At 46.2% G+C, this 20,412-nt stretch overlaps 1 protein-coding gene across 2 annotated transcripts in view; it reads left to right on the top strand.

The window, feature by feature from the left end:
• LOC119372122 (cAMP-dependent protein kinase type II regulatory subunit) overlaps positions 1-20,412 on the top strand; it is a 143,336-nt gene that overhangs the window by 104,524 nt on the left and 18,400 nt on the right. For both annotated transcript variants that reach the window (XM_037642586.2, XM_037642585.2), the window contains exons 2-5: positions 6,052-6,084; positions 14,652-14,704; positions 18,477-18,560; positions 19,243-19,284. In XM_037642586.2, coding sequence (XP_037498514.1) covers positions 6,052-6,084; positions 14,652-14,704; positions 18,477-18,560; positions 19,243-19,284 — 212 coding nt within the window. The remainder of the gene's footprint in view (positions 1-6,051; positions 6,085-14,651; positions 14,705-18,476; positions 18,561-19,242; positions 19,285-20,412) is intronic.

A 20,412-nucleotide genomic window follows, 5' to 3' on the forward strand; every position in this document is an offset into this window, starting at 1 on the left:
AATGCTTGTACGTATGCCTACACGATATGCGCAAGCATTTCGCCTTACGAGACTTGCATGCATTTTAACAAGTGAGTACACGTCCGTGTCGGTATGGCGCTAGGTCTAACCATCGTACCGTCCATTCGCCAAAATCATTTCAATGTGGGTACCGCTTTCTCGTTCAGGCACGTCACATAGTTCATTCGGTGTCGTCCTAAACGAAAAAAAAAGTACTAAATGTCGAGGTGTTAATGAAGAATTTTAGCGACACCATCTCGTGATGTGTTGGCGATTTCAAAATCCTTGTGATACCGCAAAGTATGAACTAGCGTCTGTAAAGGAAGGTAAGCGGTAAAAAAGACCTGAAGCCACGCATTTCTATGGCAGTACGCGTATTCATGCAAACAGCAAAGCAGAGTGCGCAAAGTTCTACTTCATCTAATTACGCAGAAATACAGGTTCTCTTTCTTTGCAGCCGCTAGAGCAAGAAGTAAATACTTCAATGGCTCAGTCGCGCAACACAGTTTATATTGTGGTATAGGCAAAACACAATTTAAACACGTGCAAATAAAGCAAGAAAAAACATCGAGCACAGGGCAAAACACGAATGTGACTGAAGGTCAGTACCCCATTGATTGCACTTCTCCCACAATTAATAGGTACGTTAGGACGGTTGCGTGCATTGATGTGGAAATGGAGGGCACATTAGGCTGCAGTCAACGCGCTTTACTCGCCAACAATCGACTCAAACCGCATACAGAGAAGCGTCGCTGCGTACATTTGTATACGCGCCGCCGACCGCCTATCCACACAAACGCGGCGACGGTGCTGCCACCTATAGCCTGATCTCGCGGCGAATATCGGCGTGAGCAAGGCTCTGTGTGGTTGTTCTGTCGTGCCTTAATTATCTCTGAATATTAACCATGCAGTCGCTGAGTATACTGGCAAAGACGAATTCCGCTTTGTCAAAACGTCAGCTTCGGTGACATTTCCTGTTCAACGGCCGTCTCTTCAAACCTCCACGTTCCTCTGTCCTTCAAGCTTGTTCCGATCTAGCACAGTTGCTTGCTTGCTTGCTTGAACCTCTTCTACTGGCTCTTACCCACAAAGGGGGATTGGCCATGAAACCGGCGGTAAACATCACATGGAAATTTAGGATTTAGACAAAAGTGATTGAATTAATCGGACTATAAGCGAGTATTGAAAATGAAATAAGAATCTTTGGGTTATGTGCCAATAGAATGAGAAAAGAACCTTAATATCGAAAATAATCAATTAGAGAAAAGAATTATAAAATATCAAATTGCAATAGGAAATAACTTAAGGAACTCTTCTTGTGTCTCGAAGAAATTCGCAGACAGCTATGCAAACGTTCCTGTTGCTGTGGCCCAGAGAAGACGCCCCAAGGGAAAGAATATTTGCAGAATCTACAGGAGTGTTCAAATTTCTGAATAAATATTCGAAATGTTTTTTCCTGTGACTGGAGAAACGACGGCAATGCATTAAAAAGTGATCAATGTTTTCAGGCTCTTGACATAAAAAGCAAAGAGGGGACGGAACCAGACCAGGCCTGTGTAAATACAAATTTAGAGGAGGAATACGGCATCGAAGTTTATTAAAGGGACCGACAACCAACTTTTGTGGTACCCGTTTTCTTGAGTGCAATGCGAAGCTTACCGGTCAGAGCTTCCAATCACGGAGTGGTAACGCGGGGAACGCCGTAAAACATTTGTAATCAGTTTTTCGATCTGCAGCGATTATGCAGTCTTAATATCACATGCTGCAAACAGTGAGAGGTGAGCGCGATAGCGATTATACGCCAGCAGTGGTGACAAGTTATGCCCTAAGTATGAAAAGGCAATGCTACGTTTGCAAAGCCTGCGGTGCCGCGACTACTGCTTTCTAGCCTATTAAATTATTTTACAATAGTTATAGCGTTTTTCTGGGGCTTCTTATAGAAGTACTTTGGCCGTACACAGGTCGCTTTATTACATTTTAGTCAAGCCAAGCCAAGCTAAGCCTTCGAAAACGAAACAAGTGGTAGGATACACCAGCAGTTCTGTTCATGAAGTGGTAGCAATCGTCCACAGAACAGTAAGTCGATGGCATTTTGCGAGCAGCAGCGCAAACTCGCGTGCTACTCTTCAAAAGTCCGATACGAAACGCCGCCGGACGCCGCGCGCATTCGCCGCAGCCTCATTTTCACTGGAAGCCACGAAAGCAGCGCCGCATCTCATGCTTTACTTCTTTTACCTTAGAAACAAACGGGAGTTGACAATAACATACATATTCAAATTTTCAGCCCTCGTTCTGGTGCGTGTAAAAGCATTAGACTACGTACAACAAAGTGCTTAAGACTGCATACGTCTGGTTCATGGCGCTCGCGCTAGGCGGCGCGACATACCGGCTTTTGTTACTTTTAAACGCGATTTAAAAATATAAATCCTACTCAGATCGCGAAAAGTATTCTGGAATCTGTCACTATAATTCACGGCCTTTTCATTTCCACCAGGATCTAATCACCCGTTCTGGCCAGTTGTCGGTCCCTTTAAGGGACACCTCCAATTTACGAGAGGGACACCATTTATTGTTCCGAGGAAAAGAAAGGCGACCATATTCTTGCTGTGGTAATCTTACTTTCATGGAATCCTGATGTACTGCGTATTTTCGGAATCTAGATGCAGTAATAAAGTCTGTATCTGGTACAATGTACATTGCAGGACCATCTAGGGACCAACGCGCGAGAACATCCGCCATTTCGTTTAAAAATATGCCACGGTGACCTGGCACCCATACCAACCGTACTGTGCTTAAGTTTTTAGGAATTAATGACATGAACACATTTAAGGAGGAGGACTCGGAAGGAGAAGCTGAAGTGAGAGCACTACATACAGATTTCGAATCAGTGACTATTACAGCTGACGACTCATTTACTGAAAGCTTGCGAAGGGCTAAAAGAATTGCTAAGAGCTCTGCTTCAAATATTGGAGTATAATCCGGGAGTCGTATTGAGAATGACCAAGATAAAGCCTCTGAGAAAATACCTACTCCCGCTTTCTCATCACGCATGGATGCATAAGTAGCAATTACGTTAAAAATTCCCAGCTGACCTAAATGGTCTTCTAGCCAGCCTCTCAGATATCTAGAGGGAAGAAATTTAGAATTGGATGGGAATATATCATCGAATTCAATTTTTGTCTTAGCCAATGAGAAATCATTTGAAACAATGTTGCGTACATTAACCTTTAAATGATCTAGCTGAACTTGCACAAACAAAACTTGAGGCTTATGTATCCGAGACCATGGCTCATTAAAAAATGATCTCGATTCAGAAATGAATACAAACTGTAAACGTCTTAGAGAAGATGCGTAAATTTTTAAATACGTTTTGACTGTAAGAATGCGGAATCTGCAAGTCAGAGTAGGTACTCGGGCTTCTTGATATAGAACACTGTTCGCTGTAAATTTCGGAACCCCTGGACAACTACGAAGAGCCTCGCGCTCTAAAAGAACCAGGGGATTAATTTTGTATGCTGGCCCTAATTCAGGCGTGAGCATTCTTCTTGTCTAACGCTGCTGCACATTGGGTTTGTTTCACCGTCGCCGCGATTTCGTCCCGAGGTTATAGCTAGATAGACTTAGGTCAGGAAGTGCAGTCGTACACTTCCTTACCGCGTGTATAAATAAACATAAAGAAAATAGGGTTACTGCTCACAGTGGGCATGTGCCAAACTTGCCGTGGTCAGCTATTCGACATCAGCGATGCTGCCAAGTCATTCGCTGATTGTTTCCGGACAAACAACTGCAGTAATGCACGGATGACCGTACTCTTCGCAAATAATGTTTGAGTGTATGGTTTTTCGCCTTTAAAGTGGGGCTGCCTTCTATAATTGCAGCGGGAAATTGGAGGACTCCCCTCTGCCTACGCCAATAGAGCCCATTACATATGTTGCAATAACAATTAACGGTGGATCGGTGGTTGAGTACTATATTAAGACGGTGGGTGGAGATTGGGTATTTAAGGAAGGTGCGATTTTGTTTGTGCATGCAACGCAAGGTGATGGCGCGGCGGGAAGGGGTTTAATTATTGCCGCGGTACCTCGGAACAACAGGAACCTGAAACAGGAGCGTCGTCAAAACACACACATGCCGGCATTCGGCATCACGTAACATCCGACTCTTAAATGATCCACAGTTGCCAGACCACTCAGCCGGAGTTGGGTACGCACGGCTGTGGGACTGTTCGTGAAGGGCAGGCGCACACTAATAAGTGTCCATCCAGTGGGCACCGACCTGTCGACTGCCCTCCGTTCGGCAATCAGTATTGGTGAAAGCTCTGTGCGGCGGAAGCATCTGAACTGCCCGCGCGTCGGGTTGTCGCCGGTCTTCTTCGTCCGGCGCAAAATTCGCCGCGTCGTACAGTCCTCATCAGACGGGGCGCGACGGGGGTTTCCGTTCTCCGCCAGACATGCCCTCATCTATTCGCTCGGCGCGCCAAGTGAAAGCGAACCGCTTACGCCGTTGAGTGTATACGCTGATTGCATGGGTACAAAGGAAGACGAAGCGCGCCGTCATGTCCAAAGGTGAGCCCGTGGCCCGTCGGCCCGTTTTGGCGACCGCTGACTGACCCTCCTCTCTTATTATCCACCTCTTCCCCTGCGGCCTTGACAGACAAAAGAGCAGAGAGGAAAGGTACGACGCCTCGCGGGTCCTCCGGGACCGCAGTCATCTACTACGCGCATTCCGCAATCTGACAGTCTGTCTGTTTGTCTCTTCTCTCTCTCTCTCTTTCTGTCATCCACAACAGGGAAAAAACGTAAGCACCGACGTTTTTACGCCTATCGCTTCCGCGTCACGCGACCTCCTCGCTCAGTAAGTATGCGCGCCTTGTCGTGACTTCAGTCGCCGACTGTCCTGGTGGCTACGATCCTTTCCGTTTCCTTCGCGCTCGTATCTCTGACGTGGCTGTCCAGGCCCCTGGACGTCTCGAACGTCGGCCGGTGCAAGGGGGGCGCCACTGTCGTAAGACCGACGACGTCGGAAGCTTCGCTATGCGTGACGAGGCGTGTGCGTAACGGAGGGCGGGACTCGTCGACGTAGAGCCCCCTGTCACGCCTGCGGGCAGCCTTGATTGTGTGCAGAAAAGGAAAGTTGAGCGAGATTCGTACGGCAGCGGTGACATGACTGTATTGCGGGTTATGTTTGTGTGTGTGTCTTTTTCCAGGCGCTGTATGTTGCAGGTTTTGCGTCTGTGTGCAAGGCGATGATTGTGACGGTATCGGTGTTTTTGTGTGCCTGTCATGTATAAACTGTACTGTTGCCAGGCATAGCTTGCAACACCTAACCATACACCGAGTGCCGATGGTTTGGCATGGCTGTGGAAACTTTTGTTTGGGCTGCAGTGTGGGGTTTCGGCTTTGTGAGATTTCTACTGCGATACGCTGTGATATGGCTTTGTTTTTTTTAAACTTCTAGGAAATGTGTTGTTTTGTACATATCCCAGCCAGGGTTTCTTTGTTCTCCGAGGTACGGAAAATGTTGTTCATCGCGCCCTGATGCGTGCATCTTTTGAACTGAAATTGCGCGGGTGACGGTTGGCAATTCCTCCAGCTCCGATTGCGGAGAAGCTATATTTGTAGACAACGAAGGGATAGACGGCATCGGAATTCATTAAGGGTGACGCAGCATAAACAAGACCACTATTTTTGACGTATCTTTATCATAAGTAATTCTGCGCGCTGTATTTTCTCTACACACACTTTAGTTTCGACTTGCATAAACTCAAGTTGATAACCAAGGAGATAAAGGTGTACTGCGAAAGGTAAAATGTTACATTTTCTGTCATTCCACATCGTAGCGAGTTTTCTTTGACTTTTGAGCGTACGTAAATGTATGTCGACGATGTGCAAGAACGCAGAACTTTGTGGGTATGTCCGTCACCAGGAAAATGTTTCAAAATGAAGCACCAGTGTTTAGTCATTTGAAGGTGTTGCGTGCAGCTCAGTGACACAGCGCTTGCGTATGTGGTATTAATGAATCCCCTCTCTCTCTTTCTCTCTCGATTTTCAGAGCCACCAGGACGGTTTTCAAGGCGCAAGTCCGGTAAGTCTTCACTTAAATTCTCCCATTGTACCCGACCACCTGTCGAATATAACTTTCCATAGGTAATGCATAGGTATAATTTCTATAGGTAATGCTTTAATTAATATTTCTATAGTTGTACGCAACTTAAAGGAACCCTGCAACACTTTTTCACCATGATCAGAAAACGCTGGCGATCAGTAGTCGAGGTACCCGAGAACACGCGAGCCAAACATTATAGCGCAGCACAGTGGCCCGGGATTTACAATAAATTCGCGAAGTCAGCTAAAATGCGCTTCCTCTTCCCTCGACAAAAAAGTGATGCATAGGGCGTCAAAGGCAGGCTCCACGCCATTGGCTGATTTGAAAATGGCGCGCTCGGTAGTTACTGCGGCCGCCGCGAGAGGCCGCCACTCGCCCGCGTGCGATCGCACTGAAAGTACGCCACGCGTTCGAAAAAAAAAAGTAAAATGTGCTCAAAGTCAGGAGGTGCGCGTGACGTACCTTCTTCCCTCGTGCCAATTCCCCCCCCCCCCCCCCTTCTGCTTAGCTTCCAGCGCTTTCGTCGAGGCGAGAGAAATCAACTACAGCGTGCGACAAATCTTCGTAACTCCGTTCGTACTGGACGGATTCTAAACATTTTTGCGGCGTTCGATTCGTGAGGCAATAAGTTCCTGTTGTGAAGCCATTCCATGGTTACATGGAAAAGTGTTGCAGGGCCCCTTTAAGATGTCAGGAGAGGCCCCACCCAGGCGGCCGAAGCGCAGCAGCCGATCGCCTCCGCGTCTAAAGAAACAGTCCCGCTCATGCACTCGGCAATGTTCTCCGAAGGCGGGGTCACCGGCTCTCCGGCCTCATGACGTCCGTCTAGAATACGCGCCCATTGGTGCATGCTTGTGGGCATCCGCCACTGTTGAGGAAATGCCGCGGGCTTCTAAAGTTGTATCCGCCTACAGTCGCCTTGACAGCATGTAGTGCGCGCACACAGACCAACGGGAACACATATCTCACCCGACGATACCGAACACTGGCTTTCGCGACGCTTTTGCGATTAGAGAGCTTCCCCCCAACATAACACAGGCACCCAGGGGATGCTCCCTAGATGTCCACGATGGGAATTTGTGGACGTCCCAAGTACATGCGTTACTGATCCCAAATTACAAGTGAGACGGAATACTTCATTCGTATAGCATAGGAAATCCCAGAATCACAGCGTGTAGGACTTGAGTGGGACGTTACACTATTCGACTTTACTCATATGCTTTCACGTGCGGAACTTTCTTGAACAAGAAAGTGGAAAGACAATATAGGTACAGAAAATCACGCTGCATCAACGAATTCACTCAGGCGTCGTGTCTTCTCGAGCAATTAAGTTTCTTCTGTGTTAAACAGTATGCGTGGGCAAATTTCACTGCTTTTATTTTAGTTTTATTGGAACTGCATGTGATGCAGGACCGATGGAGGTTGGAAGGCGAAAGCCATCTTCATTTTCTTCTCAGTAGATTGTATTGATTCCTGACCCTCGAAGCTTTCAAGGCCTCACGTGGGGTTGCAATTGCTCGAGGATTGGTCCACCGTTGGCCAATTGACGACGTCGTGTGATGACGTCATAATGACGGCACGAATTTTGTCGATTCGTGACTCCAAGATGACGTCGTTATGACGTCATCTGTCATCACATAACTTCGCCGCCGAGGGTCACTTTTCTCACCTGATGAACTAGGCATCTAAGGCTTTCCCCTTAATAAATCAATCAAGTTCTGCTGTTTGCGTCGCAGACTTATACATGCGAGGCGTACTCACGCGAGTTCCCGTTACGCAGCGCAGCGTGCAAGTTGCCTTTTTCGAGACATTCCACAGTGGGATACGGTGTATGCAGGTGGGATACATTTAACCAATAATAACGATTTATTTAACTAATAACGGTTATATAGGCGCCGGCAGAAATCTCTGTTTTTCTAATAAACAGTCTCTCTGTCTCTATTAGTGTCAATGCTATAACAAAAGGCACAAACCGTGCTGTATGCATGAGTATGTGATGAGATTTAGGTAATGATTTGAACGAAAAGAAACTCGTTCATTTTTTTTTTTACTGAAAGACCGACTTTATCGCTGGAAGGTCGGCTGTAATTTGGGAGCTGAAAAAAGTCCTGGATGTAATCTTTTGGGACGTTCGAGGTAGAATAATTCGAATGTGCGCGCTTTCTGGGCCTTGTCGAATGGGACATCCTTTGGATGTGCATTGGACGTCGTCATTGGGGCGTGAGACGCGGGAATCTTTGCGGTACTTATTGTGTCGTGTGGCTTAGTAAAGCGTACAACGCTTGCGTTGGCGTGCGTCTGAACGCTAAAGGCCCGAACACACGTACGCGTTGCAGCGCGTCAACGTGTGACTTTTTGACGCGGCGCCGCGCCCTCTCCCTATGGAGAGGGAGGGCGCGCAGCTTCGTCAAAAAGTCACGCGTTGACGCTCTGCAACGCGTACGTGTGTTCGGGCTTAAAGGCCTGACCCCACGTACGCGTTGCAGTGCGTCAGCGCGTGGCATCTAGGCGCGGCGCCGCGCCCTCTCCCTATGGACAGAGAGGGCGCGCAACTACACGAAGCTGCGCGCCTCCTCTCTCCATAAGGAGAGGGCGCGGCGCCGAGTCTACACGCTACGTGCTGCAACGCGTCAGCGCGTGGCGTAACATCACCCTATGGAGAGAGGGCGCGCAGTGGGGGCGCATTTAGGAGGAGGGGGGGGGTGTCACCCTTAATTCCCCCTCCCCCCCTCTGTATCCTCCGCTGAACATTAGGCGCACGGCGATCCGGAGACGCCGGTGGAGACAGTCACACACACAGATTACCTGAGTTATAGGGCGCATGCGTCGCCTCCGACGACTTTGACCTCCCCAGCCGGACTAATTAGAGGAGAAACGCATGCGGTTGATCAATGGTTACGGTGCACGACTAGTGACCCGAAGGTCGTGGGTTCGATCCCAGTCGCAAGAGTCGCATTTCGATGGAGGCTGTGGGGATTAAGGCTTGCTCGTCGCCATTGCGCGGGTTTTCGCCTAATTCTGCCGTCCGCATGTCCGATCATGATCTCCCCTCCTCCGCGGTCCTTCGGCGCTGGGCGAGCGGGGGTGACTTTAACCTCCCTCACACCGGCGCCGGTTCTCGACTGTGGCGCCGCGCTCGAGTCTCGCGAGACGTTTCGCGCGGCGGGGGAGTGAGAATCTCTCTGGACAACGAGGGTTAAGCACGTCTTTTCTTTCCCGTCCGTCGGCTCTCTTGTTCTTGGGGCTCGCTCGGACGGAGTTCGCCAACGGTGCCTTGCGCTAAGCCCAACGCGAGCGGAGTTTGCCCTCGCTCGAGCGATCGGGCCCTGTGGTCATCGATCGTGAGAGTGCGCATCGTAGCCGCGAGGGACCGTTTCCCTCAGCGGCGTGTCGCCGTGAGCCCTTTTGCCCGCGGAGACGTGCTAGCGGCACCCATTGTGTTGTACTTTCGCCCGTGGCGTGGTTAAGCCTGTTTTGCTCCTCCCGCCGCCTTTGGGAACGGGCGTTGTACTGCGCGTCTGTGGTGCTGCCGTAGGCATTAAAGTGTTGCGGATTTCGGGACTGTGTACTTGCCGCGCTGCGCTCGGCGCCTTTGTTGCGCACGTGTGCAGCGGCGCGCTAGTTCACGCGAGGCGACGGCAAGCGCGGCCCTGTGGCTCGCTAAGTCCGAACCCACGCTAGTGGCCGTACTCCTGTAAGATATGTGCACACGTACTACAAGGCGAAATGCTAGAGGCCCGCCCGTGTGCTGTGGCCGGATGGTCTAGATTTCCGGAGCCCTCCACTATGGTGTGTCCCATAATCATTTCGTGGTTGTGGCACGTAAAACCCCAAATATTATATTAGTGAGAAACGCACGCTCCCAGTCTGCCATTCTCACACGCTCCCTCTGCCGCGTTCGCCTGGCCCTCAATCTCCTCTCCTGCCCAACGTTACTAGAATTCTAAAACAGCTCTGTGTCTCACCGTCTCTCCTCCCCCACCCCCACCCTCCCGCGTGCGCGGTGACGCAGGTGACGGCGCTATCATACCTATGTAGGGTTGCCACCTTACCACTAGAGAAAAACCGCCTTTTCGGGGGCGGAGGAGGGGGGGGGGGCGTGTACTTATAGAGGGGTTAATTTTATTCTGCAAAAGAAAAAAAGAGGACCCCATCTTCCATCTTTGGCACGCAGTGTCATGTATTGTAACATTGTTTGCCTAGTCAAAAGTCAACGATGCACATGTACAAAACCACAAAACAGAGCTAAACAAAAATAAATGCCGTCTAGGTGTATGCCGTCCATTTGTAACGTAAAGCTCCATCAATTATTACTAATACATGTCGTCCAAAGCCAGGACCCAGCTCTCGTTCTCAGGTTGACATCTCTAGTCTCTCGGAACAGACATTGACATAATTTTCACTGCTTGAAAGGCGGAGAATTTACACTCATGGTGCAAGTGCGTAACCACTGATGTAGATTTCGCGCTCTAGTTAAATGATCGGTAAAACTGGAGGGATCAATTATGTCGAGTTTTTATGGGCAAAAGATAGAAATTAATTAAAAATTGCATGAGGGCTTTGGCGACTGACGAAAAATATTTAGTATCTTCGAAGCTGCTGAATTAGTCCTTATAAAATGAAAAAGTAATAATAAATGCGTAAAGATGGCCATAAAAAAAACGGCCAATGATGGCCGGTCTTAGGTACGGACCGTAAACCGGCCCACTGTCTAAAAAACCAGCTGGGCCGGTCTAAAACCGGGCAGGTGGCAGCCCTATACCTATTGCATACTTTATCTCGATTCCAGAGCATGCCGCACGCGGGGTGTGATAGGATCTTATACCACTACGGCCTTGTACGAATCAACGTCGCACAGCAGGGCGACGACGATGATGCCATGAACCAATTTTCACTTAGAGTGTAATTGGTATCGCTGTAAAACAGTAGCAATGGATCGAAGTCTTATTTTTAAAAACAATTTTTATGCCACTGTTAAGAAATCTCAGTGGCAATGAATGTACAGTTTCCCGATTCTGAAATTTTCTCTTCAAAAATTGTAAGGTTTCTTGTGAGACAACACTACACTCTTATACATTGATTAAGTATTTGCATTTTGTTGACTTTTTAAAGCTTTGTCAAATTGTTTAGCTTATTGAATGGCTGTCTGATAGACTTTTGTCTGCACTGGTACTTTGTAGTTTTGTAACAGTTATGTAAATTAGGTTCTACTCTGACTTGCTTTTTTGAGCTGGGATAGTTTGCATGAAAAAGAACATGTCGAAGCGAAGCGCGAGGAAAACAGGACACAGTAAAGAACACAGGGGACAGGCGCTAACTGGGAACTGCAGTTTAATGGAAAAAAATCCGCATCTTATAGTTGGCAATGACAACACAGATCTGACATCACGTGAACGTCCTCAAAAAACCAAAACCAAAACATAATTAAACAGTCTGTATCCACTTGCGCAAAACCAGAAAACATGGGTTATCTACAGAACTACGAACGGAAGTTATCTCACGTGTTTTTTTGAAGGTAAGCGTACTTTGCTTCTATTAAATGTATCGAAGGGTGGCAAACACACGTGTCTTCTTCCTCTTTTATCGAGGCAGCCTCAACCATTTCCCTTGCCTTCTGGTACTTGTGAGCAAACAAGACCTGCGTCGCCTCAAAAAGCGGCGAACATCCATTACAACCTCTGCAATGCATTGCCAAGTGTGTGTACTGCGTGCCTTTTAAGGAGCTCAGGTGCTCTCTGAGACGCACGTTCAGGCAGCGCCCCGTCTGTCCAATGAAGCACCACATGAGAAGGGCACGCGGCACACCACCCCCGACTGACACTCGACGAACTTCTTCCGATGATTCACGCCACACCCGTTTTTTGCTCTTGTTTCTTTTTCCTTCACTTTTTTGTCAGTGGCTGCACACACCTTACCAACCCTGTTTTTTGCTGAAAAGAGCACGCGTACACCATATCTTGCCGCGACCTTTTTTAACCGGTGTGACACTCCATGCAAATATGGAATAACCACAAACTTATCGGTCACCTTCTGTCGCTCAGTGACATTCGCACCACCAGCCAGCTCCATTTTTATCTTGAAGGATGAAGTTCTAGTTTCGGTGTCAAGCATAATTTCGCACGCCGTACACACACTTGAAATGCATTGCAGAGGTTGTAATGGATGTTCGCCGCTTTTTGAGGCGACGCAGGTCTTGTTTGCTCACAAGTACCAGAAGGCAAGGGAAATGGTTGAGGCTGCCTCGATAAAACAGGATGAAGACACGTGTGTTTGCCACCCTTTGATACATTTAATAAAAGCGGAGTAGGCTTACCTTCAAAAAAACACTTCCGTTCGTAGTTCTGTAGATAACCCATGTTTTCTGGTTTTGCGCAAGTGGATACAGACTGTTTAATTCTGCTTTGGTTTTGGTTTTTTCAGGACGTTCACGTGATGTCAGATCTGTGTTGTCATTGCCAACTATAAGATGCGGATTTTTTTCCATTAAACTGTAGTTCCCAGTTAGCGCCTGTCCCCTGTGTTCTTTACTGTGTCCTGTTTTCCTCGCGCTTCGCTTCGACATGAATCTATACCAACTCGCCCAGTACTCTACGGTACTTCAACTGAAAAAGAACACGTGGTAAAATTTTGAAGTTATGTTCTCAAGATTGAAGGATGTTGGATTTAGTTGGTAAAAGTCAAATGATAGAAAGTTGCTCTCAGAAAGAGCTTTCGAGAAGTTGGTGTTGAGACAATCATGGAAAGATCGTTCTTTTCTTATCATCTTGGTCTGTTCTTGTATCATTGGAAACCCATACAGAGGCGCATTTCACTTGCTTGTTTTTGTTTTTTCTTTTACATATCTTGGCATACTTTTTTCCACCACATATAAAAGATATAAATGGGAACGTAACTGGCTATCAAAGTTCCTGACTGTCAAGCACATGTTTTTCTTGCGTCAGTTGCTGAAAGGATACACAACAAGCACAAAAAGCGACACCATGCACATTGTTCTCTTCTTCAGTAACAAAACCCTCACACAACACCAACATCTGACTGTCAAAAAAAAAAAATGCAGGCCCTAGTCAATGTGATGTGACACGGCAGTCTGTGTGCTTTTGGGTCGTAAATAAATTTTATTTCAGATGGTGTCACGACAACTTGCAATAATAGTCATCATTATGAGACGAACCACCGCGTTATTAGACGTATGTTACAGTAACCCAACTCCTCTACAAAGCCAATCAATGTCATCTCCGTCAGTAATACTTCGCAATTTTTCACTTGCGCCATATCTTTTCGCAACGAATGCAAGGACAAGCAGCATTATTGCGGCTGCTATTGTATGGCTGTGGCACTATACTTTCAGTCTCGTCTTCAGAGTGAATAAAGTACAGCACAATGCTCATTTTTCAATATCCTTTTATATGTCAGACAGGTTTTATATTACCTTCCTGCACTGGTATCTGTGCGTACAGGGTATATATTGTAAGCACTTTTAACATACCTCATCGTTCTCACTTGTATATAGCCATTATCACCTCTGTTCTTTTTCTTCGTCTTGTTCGAGTCTAGTCAGTAGCTGCGGAATAAATAAAGGGTCTGCAGGCATTGTCTGGTCCAGCTGTTCCTCATCTTCCAGTATGCATGGAAATAGAAACTGAAGGGAAACACACAGCAGGAAGCTAAAAAGTTAATAAAAACATGTAAGAATTCTCACGTCTTTTTTTTTTTTCTTTTTAAGTATAGGAACAGCATACTATACTGTTTTAGTGGGATATCTGAAGAACAATGTTAGACTCGAAATGGTTCACTTGATGCTGTAGTCAGAAGGATGGCATGGTTTAGGTCAATGTCCCTCACATACAGTCCTGCTCAGTATTTCGTGCTCCATATTGAAGAAAGATGCAGTGATATCGGGTTTTTGATGACCATTTATGTCACAGGCGTGGTAGATAAATTTCATCACGCTTGCAGTGCCTTTGCATTGATCCTGCTGGCTTTATGATGACAGTAGCCTTCGCCACTTTCTCACAGTACTTGGATTCAAGGCACAATTTGCGGGACTGCCTAGGGCAGTGGAATCGTTTATTTCTCTGGTGTATTTTTGCACGATGTTTGGTACTTTTTCATTTTGTAAATGGCACTTTTGCTGTATAATCCTTATTCTTCAATACCTTTCTCAGAGTTGATTCCTTTTGAGGCATTGTTGTAGAAGAAGGCACTTGACATCGCCACTTTCTTTTTTTTTTTTGATGGCGGCTGTACAGGACACAAAATGGAGATTTTGCATGCCAGCTTCTGGGCATGCACTAAGCACTTTCCCTGAACACTGAATGTGTGCAATGCACCTGAAGTCATCAGAAGTGTTTGGCAATGACTGAATGTTCCTAAAGGGTGTTGCTACAGAGGGATAGTAACGGTGATGTGTTTTTGGAAGGCAAGCAAATTGGTTGAAAATTGTTGACTTTATATGGAAGTGCATGCAGCGATTTCGACGAGCTAGGGCTGATGTGCGATTGTGCACCGATTCGGTCATGCTGAGGATTTCCTTTGCACATTTGCAGTGTTTGCTGAACACTATGATCCAGCCGAGGATGAGGATGACGAGAGTGCCAAGGTGAGTTGAGTGCTTTGTGAAGGTTCGATTTAGGCTGCTGTTGATTGAGCCTAATGCGCCGTATTGCAGCTGTGTTTCGTTCAGGAAATAATGTCCGTTGTTCAGTGCTGTTGAGGGCTGGTTGCTCTTGATGACAACATGTATTCAGTACAAGTTTTTTCATCTAGACATTTTCCTGCAGCCTTGAGAATACCGTTTAGACATCGCATGCATGGGCGGTCGCATTCACTTTTACCTTCCACAAACTCGTAGCTTGCTTGACATGACCAAAATAATAGTCGAACCCACGTATATTGAACCCACATATAACAAACTATTGTTAATATCGAACTGCTACAAAATCGCCTTGAATATATTTGTTATATATAAAATATTTTACATATTGAATGAGCTATACATTGAACTTTTTTGTAAAATCTCCTTAAGATTCTATATATGCGGGTTTGACTGTAGTTTGTTCTATGTTCAGTTTCATGTTAGGCAAATGCCTGCAGTAATGAATGAATAATGTGGCAAAAGTTGAAGAAATAGGCAGAATCTTCCGTCACATTACACTTCAGCAAGCAAACTTTGTGAAAGTCGTAAACTGTTCATCAAGTCAAGTTTTTTTTTCCGGGTCACACCTTTCATTTGTTTATTTATAGAGAATGACGGGACTTGTTTACTTGTGCATTAGATATCATTTTAAAATGCAGTGCCCTATAAAACTTTGGAATATCATACATATGCATGCATTTCGATTACTTAACACATGCACGATGCTCAGCTAAGGTGAAGATTCGTGTTCTGAGCTTTGTTGCAAATATTTAAGTGGGTGTTTCAGCTAAGGATATTAGAGGAGTTGAGTATTTGAGGGAGTTCTTCAGGGTGGCTCAAACCACAATGGCAACAGGGTAAATTGCTCATGTTGGTACAAATACTACATCAACGTTTAACAAAGTTACCTTAAAGATCATTGTAATCAGGTTGCTGTAGTCTTTGGCAATGTGGAATTAGTGTTATGTCTTATATACTGTTCATAAACTATTTTGGATTTGGAAAAAACAAGAAGTTCTGTAGTGCACAGGTTCTTTTTCTAAGATTTTTACGTTTACCTTACCATCAAAGGGCTTCTGAGCAACTTGGTTCCTTTTGCAAGAACACATGTGTAGTGGCGTTCATTTTAGTCATATGCGTGCTGGGAAATTCAGAAATGGAAATGCAACTTTACCAAATATATTTTCCAGTATCTATGTCAGACTTTTTGGTCACTGATGATGCTGTTTATCAGTAACCAGGGATCCTGGGGGTCTTGTTGTGTGGCCTTCAGCTTATGTAACGATTATTTTCTTCCGTCTGTTTTTAACACGAAAGTGTTTTATGCCGGGGTCCACCAAGTACATCCGTCACGGATATGACGTTGATAAAATGGACGCCAACTTGTGAGAAAGAAAAAACCAAGAAAAAGATACCCCGCTGGGAATCGAACCCACGACGTTGCGGCCGCGACGGCAAGCGCCCGACGCTCTACCGACTAAGCTAACTCGAGAGACGCTAGACACGGCGCGAACGCGCCTTATATCTTTCACACATTCTCTTTCGCGGCGGGCGGAGCGGGGTGGTGCCGCCATCTGTGAGATGTGAAAAGAAGTAATGCTTCGCGATCGACACTTACTAGCGCTTACTCCGAGATTTCGTGCGATATCGGAGGTCATGGTTAAAGTGTCTCGATAACAGAGAGGTAGACTGGCCGCGCTGGCGTCGCCGAGGCACCTTTACGCAGTTACGTTCTTTGCCTTTGGCTTCGTGTTAGCGTGCGTCGGCTCATCGGAGTAGTGCAGCTTCCACGTGCAGCAACGGGATTTCTCCGCCGCCGACTGCTTCAATTGCGAGAGCACCGACTAACAAAACTGCTGCAATATGTGTTGCAGAAAGCACGCGATTTCGACGGGCGAATGTCGTGCCTTGGTTGAGCGAGAGCAGCGCCTGCGAGACAGAGGCCAGCGGGACTCACGCGTTTGCGGCTCAGGCTGCGAACCTCTACCTCCCGTGGTGCTGAAGCGCAGTGTGTGTTATGTATGCATGAGCACAGTCGTCGGCTACCCATTACTAGAAAGCGCAACCCGTGCCGTTTCTCTCCTTAATTGACGACGCTTTGAAGAAGTGCATACCGGGTACCAGTGTTGATTATGAGCTTGTTGATATCATCCTTACGCGGGATTCACGATTCGCTGTGCCCAAATATATGTTCACACCGTCAGCTACCACAACGGTTTAATGATGACCATGGGCGTTAGTCGTCGCGATAGAGACATGCTGTCAACATGGGTGCATCCACGTCAAACGGTGCTATAGCTGCCAAACACGAATAGACATTGTACAAGCTCTCATATATCACTACACAATAAGCACTACTTCTGTGAAGACACGTTTCACTTTCGTGTTATACCGATTCCTATGACGGAGGGATCAGCCATGTTTTTTAAGGGGGCCCTGCAACGCTTTTCCAAGTAACTATCGAATGGCTTCAGTAAAGAAGTTTATTGCCTCACAAGTTTATTGCCTCACTTTTAGAATGTGTCAAGTAACAGTGGAATTAGAGATTTGTTGTGCGTTGTAATTGCTTTCTCTCTTCTCTTGTCCCAGTGAACGTGCTGGAAGCTAGACAGAGAGGGATGGCATGGGGGAAAGAAGTTATGTCATGTGCGCATTGTGACCTTGAGCAGTTTTTTTTCTTTGAACTCGCGCCTTTCAGTGTGATCGTGAGCCCACGCACGGGCATCAATGGCCTCTTGCGGCCACCTAGCACAACTATGCTGCTCATGATGCTGAAATCAGCCAATGGCCATGAATTTGCGTATATGGCACAGTCATTTGGGTATATGGCATCATTTCTAGAAAGAAGGAGGAACAATTTCTAGCTGACTTTGAGAATTAATTGTAAATTCCAGGCCGCTTGCTGCGCTATGATGTTTGGCTTGCTTGTTCTCAAGAGCCTCGACTACTGATCGGCAGCGTTTTCTGACCATGCTGAAAAAGTGTTGCAGGGCCCCTTTAAGGGAAAGGTGTAACATAAGTTATTTTTGGTGAAAAGGGAGGCTTACGTCAAGAAACACCGCTAATTCTAGCTTTTCCTCCTCACCACACCAATTTAGTGCAAGGTGATTTCGACCAGAACAGGTCAGACAAGTCATGTGGTTGTCTGATATAGCTGTGCACTCGTGAATGTGTCAATAAAGAAGGTTAGTGCAGGTGTGGCATAGATGTGTCATTGTAGAATACAAACAGCACCATGTCTGTTATGTCTCAACATAGCCTTGATATTTAATCCTTAAGATTCACTAATGCATCAGCCAGCACAATTCAGCGTACGTGCTGGTGAAATAGGTGCAAGCAAACTTCCGGCCTGGTGGTCGGCAGAAAGAAGTTCATAGTTGCTTGGGAGGGCATCCACCCTGTGGAAAATTGGCGGCATGGGACTGCCAGACCTGAAAATAAGGTCAACCTCTTACTTTTTTTTAATGATTCGCGCAGAAAGATAATAGTTGTTGAGGTACCTGCTTTCCTTTTTTTTGCTTGCGTTGTTATGACAACAGAACCGTTGGTGACTTTCAAGCTTTCTTTTCATCACGGCGATGCACTGCTTCCATACATTTCATGTGGAATCGACAGAAAGTGTGAAAGGTAAAGTTTGCACAGACTCTTTGAACTATGCTGAACGGTGTTGTAAATAACGGAACAGCGCACTTAATCGAGTACTGTTTCAACCATGCACTGGTCACATTATGTCCAGGTGGTGTATCCAAAATCGGACGAGCAGCGCGAGAGGCTCGGCGAGGCTGTCAAGAACATCCTGCTGTTCAAGTCCTTGGACCAGGTCAGTCTACCTTTCCTTCTTCTGCGATGCACCGAGGCAACATGTTTTTGCCATTGGTCGCTTGTCTTGACCAACTGTTGTTTATGAAAAAAACCGCACTGCTTTTCGTGCCCCCCCTCTCTTCCTCGCTGTCATCATTGTCATATTCATGATCTGTATGTGCACTACAGGGCCACGAAGGCCTCTCTCAACAACAATAGACAGCTACAGACGAGTGCCTGCTACATCCCTGCATGTGGCATGCTCCTGCATATTGCACAATGCAAGATGCAGGAGCATGCCATGCATCAGGCTTGCGCTCACAGTTCATCAGGCACGAGCTCCACGTGGTGCGCTGGTATGTTCCCGTGCTCCTATGAGAGTGCATTTTTTAACATGGCTCTGAGTAAAATCAGCCTCGTGAGAGTTCCAGTGGCAGCAGCAAATGGGTGTTGTTCAGTAGTCTTGTTAAACAGAACCTGAAGGGACCAGCAAAATGTGTTCCGTTTAAAGTCCTGTTTACTGAGAGGTGCATAGGGGTGCAGAATACAAGTACAAAATCAGCCTTGTCAGAAGCACTTGTTTTGTTTAAGCAGCAGTTCCGTTCAAGAGATTTTTTTTACTGAGAGTTTACTGTAGCTGTTATTCGTGCGTTACTTTAGTGCCAAACCCGTTTCTTCTTTTTTTTTTTTTTGCTTTGCAGAACCAGATGCAGGAGGTGATAGATGCCATGTTTGAACGAAAGGCAAGTGGATATTTCCTTGTTTATTCTGATTGCTTCGGTTGGCTAACTTTATCAATGATGGCACATATGCACGCCCACAGAGATTGCCATCATATCACTCACTGCCATTGACAGGTCCAGTGGTGAAACTGGTAGCCTTGAGTTTTACCAAAAGATTTTGCTGCTTTTGTTTGCCACGTTGTGTTGGCACGCATTGAAAGCTCATTTTCCTGAAGTAGTCAGATAGTTTATAAAGTTACTGCAAAAGGACACTTAGGGAGACCTTTAGTATGCACTCTGTGGACTAGAAGACGTCGCGAGTTTCGGGACTATTCAAACACATTTTTCAATACACGCTTGTTGACAAGCAGATGATTGTACATTCTGTGGTCAAAATGACAGTTCTTTTTTGTGCAGATCTGCATCTAAGGGCAAAAAGAAAGGGCTGTGTTGCTTGTTGAACTTTAGTCGCGTTAGTTACGTTTGCTTTTAAGTTTATTGCATCTGCGATTTATACCTGCCTATGTTGAAGTAGCGTCACTGTGATACGACTTATTTTGCCAGTAAGACATCTGTAAGTAGAATTTTCGGAATATGACCAATGAAACAGCTTTCCCGCTCTTATAACAAGTAAGACCATGGGTTGCTCACGAGCGCACTTGTTACGGTGATCTATTTCTTGTCCTTATTGTATAATTGATTGCATTGGAAAGCTCACTGTTCTAAGTTTTGTACCTATGTAATGTTATATTTTGCTCCTGCAAGAGCCTGATCAGTCTGGACGATGAGATCTTGTGCTTTTACTGTATACAGAAGCTCAGAGCTGCTAAAATTTGACGTGAGGTATAGTGGTTTGATTCTCCATTAGTACGTATTTTATCGTATCGCACCTTACCTGTGTGCTATGCGCAGTATGCTCAGTGGGAATTGCCCAACTGTTCTGTACACTATCGCTTGTTCATCTGAGGGACGTTCCCGATTCCACTGTATAAATATGACTGACTGAATAAATTCTGAGGACAGGTTGCGATACCGTCACACTCGCTGCCATTCTGATTCCAGGTCTGATACATGGTACATTTGCCATGCTGGCGAATTACTGTTTGCAATACTATGAACAAAATGATGAACTTATATTCAACAGATGAA

Source organism: Rhipicephalus sanguineus, chromosome 10 (assembly GCF_013339695.2).
Source record: "Rhipicephalus sanguineus isolate Rsan-2018 chromosome 10, BIME_Rsan_1.4, whole genome shotgun sequence".
Lineage (NCBI taxonomy): Eukaryota > Metazoa > Arthropoda > Arachnida > Ixodida > Ixodidae > Rhipicephalus > Rhipicephalus sanguineus.